This window comes from Pelodiscus sinensis, chromosome 2 (assembly GCF_052426305.1).
Source record: "Pelodiscus sinensis isolate ZL-2025 chromosome 2, ASM5242630v1, whole genome shotgun sequence".
NCBI classification, from domain to species: domain Eukaryota; kingdom Metazoa; phylum Chordata; order Testudines; family Trionychidae; genus Pelodiscus; species Pelodiscus sinensis.
The window spans coordinates 196,406,203-196,423,084 of NC_143053.1; the positions used below are offsets into that span (position 1 = coordinate 196,406,203).

Genomic DNA, 16,882 nt, shown 5'->3' on the forward strand with positions numbered 1-16,882 from the left:
AGAAGATAATGCTATTGGAAGCAGTGTTGGTTTTTGTGGATTCTCCTGCCCAGCTGCTAGTTTGCAGCCAAGAGGGGTTCACTAAATAGTAGCCTTATTCTAGAACAAACTCTACTGTCAGGAGATGAGGCCATCAGAACAGTTCTAAGGAGCTTAACTGTAGCCACCTCTTCATTTGTGAATCTCAGTTTTTGTTTCCAACAGCCTTTGCTCCACCAGAGGATCTGTACCTTCACCTTGAGCTGCCGCTCGGATAGGCACAAGCTGAGGGGACAATGTCTTTTAAATTTTTAACAGTTCACCCTCTTGTGTCCACTCTGCCTCCCCTTGTTTCTCTGCAGGAGAGAGAAAATCTAAGATCTCTCCTATTAGCCATAGAGAATTTATGGGCTAACCCCAGACTTATAGACCCCAGGAAGCTCATGGCCTTCTGGATGCCAGATGGTTCATGAGGGAATGTTCTTTTCTTTCCATAGGGTCTGTAAGATACTGTTTAATCTGTCTGTAATGAATATTGCTGGAAATATTTGCAGCTTCAATTATCAGCCAAACAGCAATCTAATTTGCCTGGGAATCAGTTCCAAACACACCCACACTTCTGTTTCTACTTCCAACTTTAGCTAAATTGAAAAACATAGCATCTGTCATTTACAAGCTTCTCACATACTCATCTAAACCTAGACAGAATAAACAGAGAAATCACTGAGGTCAGGATGTGAAGTGTAACAAACACAGAAATGTGGAGCAGAATTTGCAAAAATGTTAGTAGAGTCACAGTCACTTTAAAATCAAGATTGATAAAAAAAAAAGAAAAACCTGTTCAGAATTTGAATGTTCCTTTGGCAGAATCCACAGGTTTGCCTTGCGTAATTATGATAAATATTGGAATTTTGGAAAGGTTTGCTCTGCTACCAACCTTCTGTGTGACCTTGGGAAGTCCCTTTACTTCACAGCCTCAGTTTTCCCACCATTAAAATGTGGATAAATCAGATGTCCCTTCCTTTGTAAAATGTTTAGAGATGTACAAGTAAAAAATGCTATCTGATATTGACAGCAGTTGGAATTTTCCCATTGACTTTAATTGGGGGTTGGATGTGGCTCTATGAGAATGTTAAAATAGATAAAAATAATATTAAGGTTGTAAAGTGCTTGTCTTGCGGCACCAATATGTTTGCTTTGACATTTTCCCATCATATATGGCTTTTGGGAGGAAGTAATTAGGCAACTGTCTACTATGTATGTGCTGACCTTACACTAGACCCCCAAATCTTTCTTTTAGACTGTACGCAAAATAATCCATATACATAATGAAAGACACATTCAGTGTCCATGCCCAAGGCAAGCATGAGCCCTCAAAAAAAAAACAACCCCTAAAATAAAAAAAATGGAGGCCAGCAAACAAAATAAACATACTTAAATAGTATTCAAATCTCAGGCAAATTTAGAAAAGATTACAGGGTGCACCAAAAGATAAGTATGAATAGTTAAAGGTATGATGGTGCCATTTCTTGCATGTTTGTTTCTGAATAAGGTCCAAGACAAGAAGTGAGTTACTGCAGGGTAGAGCAACATTCTGGTCCTCCCACACAACATATTTCAAGATTTACATTCTGTTTTTTTAAAGTGTAATCCTTGTAGAAGCAAACATAATAATTTTTCCAAATAGGAGCTGATACAGTATTGTCCTCCTGAATCTGCAAATTGCAATAAACAATAGCTTTCAGAAGAGAAATCACCCCTATTCATTACTTTAGCTTATTAACCCTGAAGCCCACAGAAGACACATCAATGTCAACATTAATTGTCAGCATTTTAACAGAAATGTTCTTCTAGTTAATTTGATATTTCAAAATAAAGTAGTGGAATAGATAACCTAGCTCCTTACTATCTGCTGGCTAGTATGCCATTGTTCTGTACTGCATATGCTCCAGTGGTTTGTCTAGGTCAATTCTGAATTTCTCCACAGTAGGGCTCCCCCCATTCCCTTTGGGAAACTGGTCCACAATCTTGATAGAGCTCACTGTTAGAAAGATACTTGATCTTATATTTTCTTTTTATTAGTATCATTACTCTTTGCATGCTCCGAGGCGGCGCACAGTGAGTAATCATTAGAAGTAGTAGAAGGGAGAGCCCTCCAGAGGAGGTATGACTTTTGAACACATAAGTTGAGTTTGGACACTGGGGCTTTTCCCTCCACTTTATTCCCTAACAGACCAATAAAATTACCAGTCTAGTTGATTATTTAAGTTTATTATAAATTATGTATTGGATAGCTCTTTTTATGAGTCCCAAATGATCTATGTGCTGTTACAGAACTTGGAGAGCTGAAATATCTATTGCCTTATACATTTCTTAGGTTTTACTCTTTATTTACATAATAAACTATGCCATATAGCCTTCAGTCTAAAGCTTCATTATCCTTTGTTGAAACATGTTCTTATATGCCACGTACAGTTTTTCTTAACACATAAGGCACAAACTATCCTATTATTATTTAAAGTATTCCTCACTATTATTGGTTTTGCATATTTATTAGGTTTTTTTATAACTTCTTTCGTTATTCAGAAAGGGTACACACACACAATCTGATGGGAAATGCAAAACAATAAAACTTTATTTTGCATAAACAGCATCTTTCAACAAACTCTGTTCTGGTGTGATTTACAGCAAGAGTCCAGTCCTGCGGGGAGCAGAACATTTCCTGCAAATGTCTCAATACTCTTAATTCCCATTGATTTCAGTGGGTGTTGAGGGCACCATGGACCTTACCTCACAAAACTAGGGTTAGGTAAGGGATAAGCAAATTCCGACCTCTGGGCCAGATGTGGCTTCCCTAGGGTTAGTCCCTGGTTGGCCACCACTACTATATATTACCTGTGCCTCCACAATACAGGCAATTGCAGTTCCCATTGGCTGCAGATCACTGTCCCCGGCCAATGGGAGCTGTAGGAAGCTCAGTCCTGGTCTATGCTGTTTGCTACTGCTCCCATTGGCTAGGAATAGCAATTCATGGCCAATGGGAGCTGAAAGGTCCCATGCCTGCGGAGGCACAGGTAAATATAGCAGTGGTGGCCCATCAGGGGCTAATCCTGGTGAACCGCTGCCATTTTATTTCTCATCCCTGGTTTGGTTGTAGATAGCTGAAAAGATGATAGACAAGGGAGAGAGGAATTAAGCAGCAAAGCCAAGGAAGAAAGATGTATTTGCAGAACAGTGAGCTGCAAGTGGCTATACCTGTGCACACACAAATAAAGTATTTGGCAGCCTGTCAGGGGTGAACCCTGCTGACCTGTGTTTGGTCTATAGGCCGCTTATTGCCCACCCTTGTCATAGTGGGATATAATAATGCCTCCTGAAACTTGGAATGGTGCTTGCTGCTGCATGTTTAATAAGCCTCCCTCCCCACACTATCCACCCAAAATCTAACAAACTTTGTGTTTTAATAGTAATAGATGTGAGTCTGACCCTCTTGCTGAGACCTGACATTTATGCAGTAATTAAACCTTTTGCAAAGCAATCTTTAAGAATTCTGGAATCAAGTAAACCTCAGTTAACAACAGATAAATCAGCTGTAATGGTGCACATCAGTGTGAAGTGTGCTTACCTCCAAAGAGGCTGGAATACAAAAAACGATAGTTTAATTTAGGATTACTGATCAATTTTTGTTTTTGTTCCCAGCTGAGCTACCAAGATCCTCTGCAATCAGGCTCTCTTCCTGGCGTGATCTTCCATCTCAGCTTCAAGAACTGTATCAGCAGGGTTTCATCTTGGCTGCTGTCCACCCTTTTGTGCAGCCAACTAATGAAAAAGAAAGGACTCCGCAGGAACAAATCTTCAGGGCTGTGCTGATCAGGAAAACAGAAAGGTAAAACACTTCCAGTGAGCTGGGATAAAAATAGACAATGAGATTTCCTGCTGAGTTTTGACCTAGATCAGGAAATTGTAGCAATGTCATTGCTAATGTTTGCTGCGCAAGGCTTGGATATTTACTCGTAGGCTTGAATAGGTTTGACATGTTCTTCGTGTTTATAATCCATCTACATTTTGTCAGCAAAGACAGAAAACAGCAAGTTGATATGTGCTTTACATTTTGGAATGTTGTTATCATAAAAAAGCAAACAAACTCTGAGCCTTATAATTTGTGAAGGCAGTCCATGTCATGACCTTTCTTCTAATAATTTATTGTATTAAATTCAATTAGAAAAATATTTACTTTAAAGAAACATACAGCCAGTGGATAACACAATTAATCTGAAAATTGTAAAACAATGTGCATTTTTCTTATCTACAAACGTTACCCGCAAAACTATGAAAATACTTTTAATTTTTCAACGTAGTACAGCTCATTTTAAACCTATAGAAAATGAATCTGTTTGCTTTGTTCTGTGTTTTAAAGTGTATTGAATACCTTCATGAAACACAGTCAGAAGCTGGAGAAGAATAAATGAATGGGAGCACAGTTCTTCCTATATTTTCATCTCCCAATTGAATAAAAATCAGTAGATTGTTTTGTTTAGTCATACTAAAAAAAGAGAGAAATTGAGAACAGACATTCATAATAAAAGGGCACAGACTTTTTAAAAAAATAGAAATTTTAGTAAATAGTTGTAAAAAATAAATTTAGACTCATAAATGGTAAGGCCAGAAGGGACCATCATGATTATCTGACCTGCTCTCTTGCATGTTGCAGACCACAGAACCTCACCCACCCACTGCTGTGGTAGGCCTATAACCTCTGTCCAAGTTACTGAAGTGCTCAAATTTTGATTTAACAACTTCAAAAGAATCAATTTAATGCTGGATTGATAGCCATGGGGACTATAGTGTACTGTTTGCAGGACAAGTAAAGACAAGCCGTGCAGTCTTCCTACATCAGAGATACTCCTTCAGCCCTGTTACAACACAGTCTAGCTTAAAGGCCTAATGCTGAAGCTTGCAAGGATCAAAACACTAAGCTTACTGTGGGCATTGCTGTCCATAGGCATATGAAGCTAACTGTCCATATGGGCAACAAAGCCAGCACATCCTGGTTCCTCGCTGATGGCCTGCCATTAGACTCAGTACTCAAGCCGAGTCTACGTGAGCAACATGTCACCAGTGAAGTCTTACAGATTTGTATATGTGGATGACCTTGGTTAGGCAATGGCAAGCAACCACCTTTAATGATATCAAGTCAACCTTGAAGGAGGACCTAAACACCATGGAGGAGTATCTCTGGAAATGGAAGCTCAGGCCAAATCCCCACACAATCTCAGTCACTTAATTCCATCCTGCTAAGCTCACCCTGAAAGTGACCTTTGCAGCAACATTGGTCAACATGGCCCCTCTCTAGCTTTGTTTGCCATAAAGCTGGACTGCAATGCTAACCTTACATGACCAGCTGAAGAAGGGAGCCACCAAGATGAAGACAAAAGTCAACCTGGTCCAGAAACTGGCAAGTATAAGCTGAAAAGCATCCGTGCAGTGAACATAAATGATGGCCCCTGCGTATTCTGTAGCTGAGTACTGTGCACCAGTATGAACAGAAGTAGCCACACTCGAATTGTAGATGTCCAACTGAACATGCAATGTGGTGCATCATTGGAACCCTCAAGTTGATCCCAACACCCTGGCTGCCCATGCTATAGCACATTGCTTTCCTTTCCATATACTGCAATGCCACACCCCTCCAGGAAGACCAGCAAATCAAGAAAAATGAATGTTTCTTCATTCACTTGGACCTCAACCATGTCCCTTATCATCTCATTTCTGGTAGCCTACAAAATGATCATCAGATGGGAGTGACTTGACATCCCTACTAATTGCAAATAACTACTAACGGCAAATAAGGCCAAATTTGAACCAGTGGCCTAAGGGAGAAAGGCTCCATGTTTCATTATTGTAGGCATTAAGCATCCCAGGAAGATTAACTTTTGAAAATAATTGTCAACTGATCTGTTTTGATTTCATAATTAAGGAACCTCATGCTGTTTTGCAGTCTACCACTACTCTTGGCAAAGGGGCCTGCAGTTTTGTGACTGAGACACGAGACCAGGAATAAGGAGTTAAGGAGTCTGCTCCTGTCTCTTCCACGTATGATTGGCTCTACCAAATTCACTGTTATGAAAAGCATGTCATAGATTGTGAAATCTGGTCTGCTCCATGAAACCTGGTGCTTTGTGAACTCTTAACCTATATTAAAATCTCACCAGGGAAACCAGCATTTCTCAAACTGGGAGGAGCAGACCCAAAAGGATGTTGAAGGGGAGCTGGATGGCCAGACAGTGACAGCTGATGACTAAGGGTCCAGCTGTGCAGTCAGCAGTGCAGAAGTAAAGGTGACAGTACCATACTAGAGATGTGAAAGTGTAACCTTGTACATTGTTAATCAATGAGCATGGGCTCATCAGTGCAGGTTATTTGCAGCCCCTCCCCCACACTGCTGCCTCTCTAGCAGAGGCAGCAGTACAGGGGAAGAGCAGGCGGTAGCTGGTATGTGTGGAGAGCCAGCTTTTAAGCTGGCTCCCTGCACGTACAGGCTTCCATGGAGCAAACTGCCCCACCCCGCACACTGCTGCCTCTGTTGAGTATCAGTATTACAATGCCCCCTACAATAGCCTTGCAACCCTCCACGAATCCTTTTTGGATCAGGACCCCCACAATTAGAACCAGGTGAATTTCAGATTTAAATAGCTGACATTATGAAATTTGCTATTTTTAAATTCCTATGAACATGAAATTGGCCCAAATGGCCTGTGAATTCGGTAAGGAAGGGAGGGCTGTGACAGCAGGGACAATTATACTCCCAAATGACCACAGGGGGCCATCGAGCATGAGAAAGTAGTCATAGTGCAGAATGACCATATGGAGGCAGCAAGTACCCCAGCCATGGGGAGCAGCCACTGCCTGGCCAGTGTAGCCCCCGCCATCCCAGGCCAGCCTACGGAGCGGCTTCTGACTAGGCTGCACAGCTCCTGGTGCCCCAGGCACCAACAGGCAGACCACACAGCCCCCAATATCCTTGGCCAGCCCCAGGGAGCAGCTGGCTAGGGGGCTGCATGGCTCCTGCTGCTCCATGCCAGCCCTGGGTAATAGCCATTGGCTTCTCCCTTCCCCCCCCTTAACTCACACTCTGAGCTCCCCCCACATCTGAACCCCCTGCCCTGACTCCAGCACCCTGTGTGGTGACTCCTGCATCCCCTACGCTGTGCTCTGAGCTCCTCCTCACCCCCCAACTCTGACTCCACACCCTTCAAGCCCCCCTCCTCCTGCCCTGAGCTTCCCACATTCCCGAGCTCCTGCACTGACTCTGACACCCCACACCTCCAGCCTCCTGTCCTGGGTAAATCTTCTAGGTTCCAATAAATAGAAGGTTCTGACTAACCAGAATTAGAATAATAGGGGTAAGATCAGTTATCTCTATGAATGACACAGAGGGAACAAAAGCTTAAATGAAGAGACTGTTAGTGGTCCGTATGTGGGAACTAACTATTCTTCTTTGGTATTTTATTTTCTGACTCTAATATTTCATCTCAGATCTTTTGTTTGGGTGTTCAGCACATTCTTAGGTCTGAGAATCTACTGCTGTTGTGTCAAACCTACTCCTAATAGAACAATCCTAACACTGGATTTTGAATGAATTTTCTGTATCAGCTCCATAGCACTGGATTAATGTTGTTTGTTCCCTGTTTTGCTCTCCTAACTACCTTTGGTGTGGCATGCCTGTCTAGTGTTCAGTAATTTTAAAATGAAATGTTATTTATGATATTTGCACTTCCCACACACTGACTAGTACGTGCCAAAAAGGAAAACATATTCCCCTCCGTTAAGAGAGATCTATATCACAGGCTCATGGGTAATTTGCTTAGAATAATTTGCTTAGTATCAAAAAGATTGGGAACCACTGGGTTAGAGGACTCTCCTGGAAAGCAATGACTCTGACAAAGATCTGGGAGTCAAGGTAGATAATCAGCTGAACATAAGCTCTCAGTGCAACACTATAGCCAAAAAGACCAATGCAATCCTTGGGTGCATAAGCAGAGGAATCTCATGTAGGTGTAAAGAAGCTATTTACTTCTGTATTTGGCACTGGTGTAATTGCTGATGGAATACTGTGTCCAATTCTGGTGCTCCCTGTGTTTATGCATGCTCTTTACAGTAGTTAAGTGAGGTAGGTAGTCATAAATTGGACTCTAGTGAGGTCTTCTTTTGTCATACTGCTGAAAATCTTTAAGATCTGTCCTTATGCAGCTTTCAGCTTTAATAATTAAAACAATAATTAAGGAAAAAATTGCAATGAGGTTTAGAATCAGTGGTTTTATTATTTGAGGGGTACGTTTTCAAAGCAGAGCACTGGGTTTATCTCAAACTTTACACATTCTCCTTTTCAGTTAAAATAATGAAATCTGTTGTACAGTGACACACTTGATGAGATCACGCTACTTTGTTCTTCTTATTTCCCCACATTCCAAAACACAAGTATTCACAGTTTGGATTATATCAATTTTATTTACCTGCAAAGGAATCTCAAAGACATTGAGTTCACACTTCAAATAAAGAAGAATTTCATTCATTGTATGACTTGTGATTTATTAAGAAACAACAAAATAGTTCCAGATGAATCCAACTAACAGTACATTGCTTGGTGTAATCAAGACTCTCTGGAAAGCTGGACCTAAGGTCTGTGGAATCTGTAGCAGATTTGAAATTTTGCTGTATCTTCATTTGAAGGTGGAAGTTTTTGTATGATTTACGTGAGCACATAAATAATACAATCAATACAATAGTCACTGTTTATTGGTGGTGTTCCCACACTTTCCATTTTCAATATACACTAGAGATCCAGTCATAATGAGGAGTATATTGTATAAGTGGCTGAGGATGGGAAACACAGTTTGGACAGTTAAAGACAGGAGATTTGAGACTTTTCACATTTAGAAAGTCATGGAAGGAAATATGAAGTTATGGATAAAACACATAAATTAAACGTTCTCTGTATGACTAGCTGTGAAATATTCCATGACTCTGACACCTATGTTTCATATTTGATAAAAATAGAGTAGATCACACCTTTCAGGAACATTGTCTATATACTCAAGAATATTTACACTGTGTTTACATGTTAAGGTTATTATCATAACTATGATGGCTAGAATCAACATTTTTAATGAGAGTTTGCATTCTAGTGCACAGTTCTGTTGCAGGGAATAGAAAACCTGGCAAATTCTAGTTGTGGAATCCTAATCCTAGTATATATGGAACCTTGGGTAAATTCTTCAGATTACTTGGTACTTTAAATCTTCAGTTCATTTTAGTTACTTAACCTCTGAACCCGTTCTATGAGTATAATCCTGTCACAGGATTGTCTGAACTTGTGGAGCATCTCACGAGAAAAACTCCTTTTAATTTTTCAGCAGTCAATGAATATGCAATGTAAGATGGTCATCTGGGCTTTAAATTTTTCAATGTGGAATCTGGATTGATTTTTTTTTGCATTAAAATAGGGAAAATCCTTCCCCCCCTGTCCACCATCACCCAGAATTGTGCCTTACAAGATACAACAAACTACTTTTAGCTTTCTTGATGGGCTCCAGTTGTTGACTTCTGTCTGTTGTGGCTTTTCTAAAAGCTAGAGAACTAATTCTTAATGGTCATGCTAGAATTTGATCCAGGGTGGACTTTTTAGGCAGCTCTTGCAGTTGTAAACTTTCAGCTCTTTTCCTGGAAAAGGACACCTTTGGTCAGGGAGTGCCAGAAAGTGGGGCTTCCAGCAGGGGACATCAGAAACTGATTCAACTCATGATGAGTCCCCATTTTACAGATGGGTAAATTGAAGCAGAGCAAGTCATAGATTCCAAGCCAGAAGGGGTCATTCTGGTCATCTAGTCTGATTTCCTGTATAACATGGGCCATAGAACTCAGCAAAATAATGTCTAGAACAGATCCTTTAGAAAACATCCAATCTTGAATTAAATGTTTGCAAATGATAGAGAATCTGCCATAAGCCTTAGTAAATTTTTCCAATGGTTAGTTACCATCACTATAAAAAATGTATGCCTTATTTCTGCCTGAATTTGTGTAGCTTTGACATCCAACTTTTGTTTTTTAGGCTGATAAGTCTGTGTCAAATATTTGTTCCCCATTTAGGTAGTTATACCATGTGATCAAGGGCATGTCTGTACTACCAAGTTTTGCCAACAAAAATTGCCTTTTGGTGACAAAGTGAGAGAGTATATGCTGCAGTGGTACTTTTGTTGGAAAAAATGCAGTTTTGGTGAAAACTTTCCCACATGACAGACTTCTTTCTTTTCCCTTCCCTTTATTATCAACAAAGAGCCAGTGTGAACATGGCTGTTTGTTTTGTCTGCAGAACTGACTTTTGCCACAATGCCTGTCCTGATAGCTCTGCACAGTGTTTTGATCTCTGCTGCCCTGCAGGCATGTGCCCCTCCCCTTTCAAAGATCTGTGCAGAATCTGATAGCTGAGCATGCTGGTCCATTTCCGTCTATTGTTGGGGAGGAGATAATGCCTCTTGTGGTAAACTAGTATTTTACACTTGGTAATGCTTCTTCCCTTACTGTGGGTTTACAGACTTAGCAAATGTTTGTATAGTTACAGAGCAAACACTTATTTTATAAGGTGAGATGTAGACATTATAAGTAAGATTAATACTTGCCGCATCCTACAAGCATTTCATAAAGTTTAAATACTAAACATATTCTTACAACTCTAATATCTATTGTAGCAATATTAACATACAGGTGACCCAGACTAGTTTCCACCTATTCATTTATCAGGTCTTAGTGAGGCCTAGAAGGCTTGGCATAATCTGGCACTTGGTCTGCCAACGTCACAGGGAGCACCAGAATTGGACACAGTATTCCATCAGCAATTACACCAGTGCCAAATACAGAAGTAAATAGCTTCTTTACACCTACATGAGATTCCTCTGCTTATGCACCCAAGGATTGCATTGGTCTTTTTGGCTATAGTGTTGCACTGAGAGCTTATGTTCAGCTGATTATCTACCTTGACTCCCAGATCTTTGTCAGAGTCATTGCTTTCCAGGATAGTCCTCTAACCCAGTGGTTCCCAATCTTTTTGATACTGGGGACCAGTAAACCCATTCACAAGCTTTTGGAGGTAACATTTATTTGCATATTCATTAAGCAAATGATGAATAGGCAAATAACTTGTGTCACTGGCCTTACCTGTCCAGTGGATTGTTCTGCTCCCCCTCCTGGCCCCAATCCCAGCCGCTTTATGGGCTGGCGCCTGCTCCCCTCGCTGCATCCGGCGTTCTGCATCGGTGTGCATGGTGCCTGGTGGGTTGTTCCTCCCCATCTCCTGGCCCCAATCCTAGTTGCTTTATCAGTTGGTGCCAGCTCTCCTGGCTGTGTCCGGCACCGGGTGTTCTGTGTTGGTGCACACGGCGTCCGGCCTTTTCCCTGGGTCCTAGTGCCCTCCAGGTCTAGCCCCGCCACCCAGGAGCATGCCTGGCAGAGATGCCGCGGTGGTGGGCTCTCTCCCAAGAGGGCTGCTGCTACCCCGTCACACAAATGAATCAGCTCGTACGTGATAATTTTTCTAAGGACCGGTATTTTTTTTCTAAGGACTGGTACTGGGCCACGGACCACACTTTAGGAAACGCTGCTCTAATCCATAAGTGTGGCTTACATTCTTTGTTCCCAGATGCATACATCTACATGTAGTCATATTAAAATGTATTTGCTTGTGCCCAGCTTATGAAGCAATCCAAATCAATCTGTATCAGTGACCCCTCTTCTTCATTATTTACCACTCTCCTGATTTGTGTGCCATCTGCAGACTTTGTCAGTGATGATTTTGCTTTCTTCCAGGAAACTGACAAGAATTTTAAACAGCATAGAGCCAAGATTTGATTCCACTAAAAACACACCTGCTTAGTATTGTTTCTTGTTTCCAATTGCATTTATCAATTAACTATCTTTTAATCTATTTAATGTGTGCAAAGTTGATTTTATATCATTCTAGTTTTTAAATCATAATGTCACGAGCTACCAAGTCAAATGTCTTTCAGAATTTTAAGTATATTATATCAAAACCATTGTTATGATCAACCAAACTTGTAATTTCATTAAATATATTGAGTTGATTTCACAGAATCTGTTTTTGTAAACCCATGTTGATTGGCATTAATTATATTAGTCTCCTTTAATTATTTATTAGTTATGTCCCATATCAACTGCTCTACTTTCTTGCATGAGATCAGTGTCAGGCTGACAGGCCTATAATTACCTTGTGCTTCTCATTGCCTCGTTTTAAATATTGGTACAAGAGTAGCTTTCTTTCAGGTTTTTTTTTTAATTTCACTAGTGTTGAAAGGTTAACTGAAAATCAATATGAATACTCCAGCGAGCTCCTGGGCCATCTCTTTTAAAACTCTTGGATGCCAGATATCTGGTCCTGCTAATTAAAAAAATGTATATTTTTAGTAGATAATAGCCTGTGTTTTGGGGAGCCGTGGAATTATTGTTTTTATAAAGTTTAAAGACAAGGTTACTGTGATGAAATATGCAAACTTTTGCCAAAAAATGGTATTCTTTCATCAGTAACTTCAAAATAGAAATGCTGCATACAAGATTTCTAAAAAAAAAAAAATCTAAATAACCATGTAAATATATGTCTAGCTATAGATGTAGATTTTCCATAGATTAATAAATTTAAACAGTTCCTATTAAATTCCTTATACAGCAATATTTTCAAGAAGCAGAGGTTATACATTCTACTGATATAACAGATGAAATGTCCTATATAACGGTGACCATTAAAAGAAAATATTTAGATACTGAAGTCAAGATTACAAAAAGACATAAAAATCCAACAATGTTTGAGTAAGAACTAATGCTGGTGTGAAATATCTTGCTTTCTATCTAAATATAGCTATTTACTTTATGAAAATGTGTGGGTTTAATATGCAGGAAGTGCAAGATTCATGATATTCTCAAATAAAAGGAGTAGTCCTGTAACACATGAAGGACTAACAGGCAGAAGCTTTTATGGGTCACAGCCACTTTGTCAGATGCAGATACAAAATTACTCAAAATAGTTAAGTCCTAGATAGACTGTGAAGCGTTACAAAGGGATCTCACAAAACTGGGAGTCTGAGCAACAAAATTGCAGATGAAATTAAATGTTCATAAATGCAAAGTAATTCACATTGGAAAACATAATCCTTAGGTGGGTTGAATTTTCTTTTGTGTACCACTAATATTGAGGTAGTGTGTTGATGTACACCACCAATGCAAACAAAACACACACACACACCATATGTACATTTTTTTAAGCAGTCCATATGTGTGGAATAAAATATATTAAAACAAGACACCTGTGACTATTTGCTGTGAGGTACACTTAGTGACTACAAAGGTGTTGTACAAAGGTAGGGAATTAGCCTTCTTCCACTGGAGGAAGAGTAGAAACCCCAGAACAAATTAACACCTGGTTTCAGGGTTTGTAGACAGATGCATGTTCCAAAGCACTTGCAAAGGAGGTTTCAGCCTACAAAACAACTAGCATCACACCTAGTACTCGCTACTTCTAACTCATAAAAACTAGAACTCTTCCAGATAGCAAAGATCTGACCTTAATGCAACACAATTTACCATGTATTAATTAGTAACACAGCATTTTAAAAAATCATTAAGTTCAGAGTTTAAATAACTGCAACACTCCACAAAATTCTGTTAAAATTGAATGAATAGTCCTGCAGCACCTTAGGACTGTTCACTATTTATTAATATTTTTTCAGCTACAGACTAACGTGGCTACTCCTCTGAAACTGTTACAAGAATCTTTTCTTTCTTATCTTAAGCCATTTACACCCTATATGCAAACTTTGTTTGAAATGTAATCATGTAAGTGTCCTCCTAGCAAACACACACACACACCAGGCTTTTCCCCCTCCCTCCAAACCAGCCTGAGAGGATTACAGTGAGTCAAACACCCCAAACAAACTGTCCCCTACAGTCACCTCACTGCACAGTTGCCAGCCCTCAATCACTCCCTCTTTCCCCCACCTACCCCATGCAGTCAGCCCCTTTGACTCCCCCTTCCCAGGAGGATTGAAGAGACTGCTGGATTTCTGCCTCTGCCCCCCCCCCCCCCGGCATCTTGGGGGGATTTCCCCTAAGCCAATTAATTACCCCTCCCCCCAGCCACTCATTCCCTGCTTATCTCAGCTGATTGACTTCCATTTGAAGCATGTGGCAGTTTAGCTGCAGTTTAGGGAGGTCCCATCCCCACCATTCAGCTGATTTCCCTGTCTGTGCAGGGAGCTTTGAGCCTCTGCATGGAGCTCAGAATATAGCAGCATGGCTGCTCCGCCACGCAGCTGAGAGGGAACTTTGGCTCCTGTCAGAAAACAGGATACTTAGCTAGGTGGACCTTTGGTCTGATCTAGTATGGTTGTTCTTCTGTTCTGTTGATTTAAGTAACATTCTTGGAGTAAGAGTTACAAAACAAGGGTCTCTGTGACTGTTTAACCATCTGTAAAAATGAGATATTAGTAACTACTTCAGAAGGGTATTATGAGACTTCTTTGATGTTTATAAAATGCTGTGAGATCCAGGGATGAAAAGTTTTGTGTGTTATTTATTTGTTATGTTGTGTGAGCTGGAAAATACCTACCCAGATCGACTCCATGATTTTCTCACAAAAATGGCACATTTTATATCCCTTATTCACTACAATCAACCACCATTCTTTTTGTATATGTGGACTGTCTTGGATAATGGGACAAATTAATAAACTTTTGACTCTTACCAAAAGGAGGCAAAAACTCTACTTTTAAAAAAATCTGGCTCTTGGAGCCAGATAGGTGATGACAGAAGGGATTTCGCTTCTTTCACCTACAAATAAATCATTGTCCATAAAACACTCGCTCCTTTTGACTCTATTCTTCTGTTAGATCTCTGTGATGTTTGGCTCTCTCACTTAGCTTGGGACATTATACTTGCAGAGAAGGGGGAGCTCATCCATCAAAGTGGTAACGCAGGCCTACTGTCAATCCACTGGGGTAGAACCTGCCCCTTTCAAAGTTCAAGAGGCACTTGCCGGCTCTTACCTCCCCAGTATCATCCTGCAGACCGTAATAGAGGCATAATACCTTGGTCAGATGAAGGGGTTAGGTGGCCACTCAGACATAACTCAACAATCATTTGGGGATAGCCTTGCATAATACATTGGTCTCTGCAGTTGTGGGCTCTCCTGAGCTATAAAGCTACATTGAATTCTGTGTAATAAGTGTGCTGCGACCCAAGGTTTGACTGAATGCTAGTTCTGCATGGAACCAATCTTTATTAAGGGCTAGTGCCTATAGATACTTTGGGATCTAATTTTAAAAGCTGTCTGTGTATTTTTCTGTCTCTTCAGATCTGTGAAAAGTGATGTTCAAAGTGAAGGATACACACTGGAGATAGAATCCTGCTTCTCCTCAGACCAACTCATGGACAAAAAAAAGATACCAGATTTTATTGAGAAAGTAAGTATAAGGAATAGGGATCATAGAATCATAGAATCATAGGACTGGAAGGGACCTCAAGAGGTCATCGAGTCCAGCCCCCCGCCCTCAAGGCAGGACCAAGCTCCACCTACACCATCCCTGACAGATGTCTATCTAACCTGTTCTTAAATATCTCCAGAGAGGGAGATTCCACCACCTCCCTTGGCAATTTATTCCAATATTTGACCACCCTGACAGTTAGGAATTTTTTCCTAATGTCCAATCTAAACCTCCCCTGCTGCACTTTAAGCCCATTACTCCTTGTCCTGTCCTCAGAAACCAAGAGGAACAAATTTTCTCCTTCCTCCTTGTGACACCCTTTTAGATATTTGAAAACCGCTATCATGTCCCCCCTTAATCTTCTTTTTTCCAAACTAAACAAGCCCAGTTCATGAAGCCTGGCTTCATAGGTCATGTTCTCTAGACCTTTAATCATTCTTGTCGCTCTTCTCTGTACCCTTTCCAATTTCTCCACATCTTTCTTGAAATCTTTCTTGAAATGTTAAAATGCATCTATTTTGGTAAACATGTAAGCTCTGAAAACTTGAGTAATTACAAGTCAGTGGGGGGAAGCACCTCTCTGGGAGCTGGTGCATGCAGGGAGTTTGCTGTTAAGCCGGCTCCCCATGTATACTGGCTCTTGCCTGCTCCTCCTCCCCCCATGCTGCTGCCTCTGTTTCAGAGGCAGCAGCACAGGGGGAAGTGGAGTGGGCTGTGTGTGACTGTGAAGGTTAATTGATGAACCTAAGCTCATCGGTTAACCATGTACACGTTTACACTTTCATATTCTTAATAAGAAAGCAAACTGGAAAGGACACAACACACCTAATGACTACTGCTAGCTGTGTCTGTCAGCCACTGCAAGTTCATCTTTCCTCTGCCTCCTTCCCACATTTTGAATATTTCAAACATTAACAAGGCTTCAGTTAATAGTTTGCTACTCTTTTATGAGTCTATATCTGGATAGCATCTCCTTGAGCAGTTACAGTGTTTGGTGAATCAGGTCATTGACTACTCTGTTATGAAAAAATTACTTTCAGTACCACAGGGAGAGTGATCTCAAGCAGATGTTAATTAACTCATTTTACCACTGTACAATCTATCCCTGCACTGCTGTGCACAGTCTCAGCTAAAAGAATATGTATTTCCACTGTAGTGCTAATTGTTTGGAATTATTTGAGTTTCACCCTTGGATAATACTGTAGATAAAGAGGCTCACAGCGTCTCAGAGTCATCCCTAGATAAAATTATTTTAAGTCAGAGGTGTTCAAACTTTTTCAGTTGTGCCTCCCCTCCCTTACCAGTAACAGAGTCTGTCTGTGTCCTCACTCCCTGCACTGCACAACCAAGGCTTGCTCAGG

The 16,882-nt window shown here is 40.6% G+C and overlaps 1 protein-coding gene across 3 annotated transcripts in view; it reads left to right on the top strand.

The window, feature by feature from the left end:
- The window catches only part of RFTN1 (raftlin, lipid raft linker 1), a 121,257-nt gene that overhangs the window by 36,981 nt on the left and 67,394 nt on the right, over positions 1–16,882 (top strand). For all 3 annotated transcript variants that reach the window (XM_014578660.4, XM_006133255.5, XM_075922109.2), the window contains exons 3-4: positions 3,679–3,865; positions 15,392–15,500. In XM_014578660.4, coding sequence (XP_014434146.2) covers positions 3,679–3,865; positions 15,392–15,500 — 296 coding nt within the window. The remainder of the gene's footprint in view (positions 1–3,678; positions 3,866–15,391; positions 15,501–16,882) is intronic.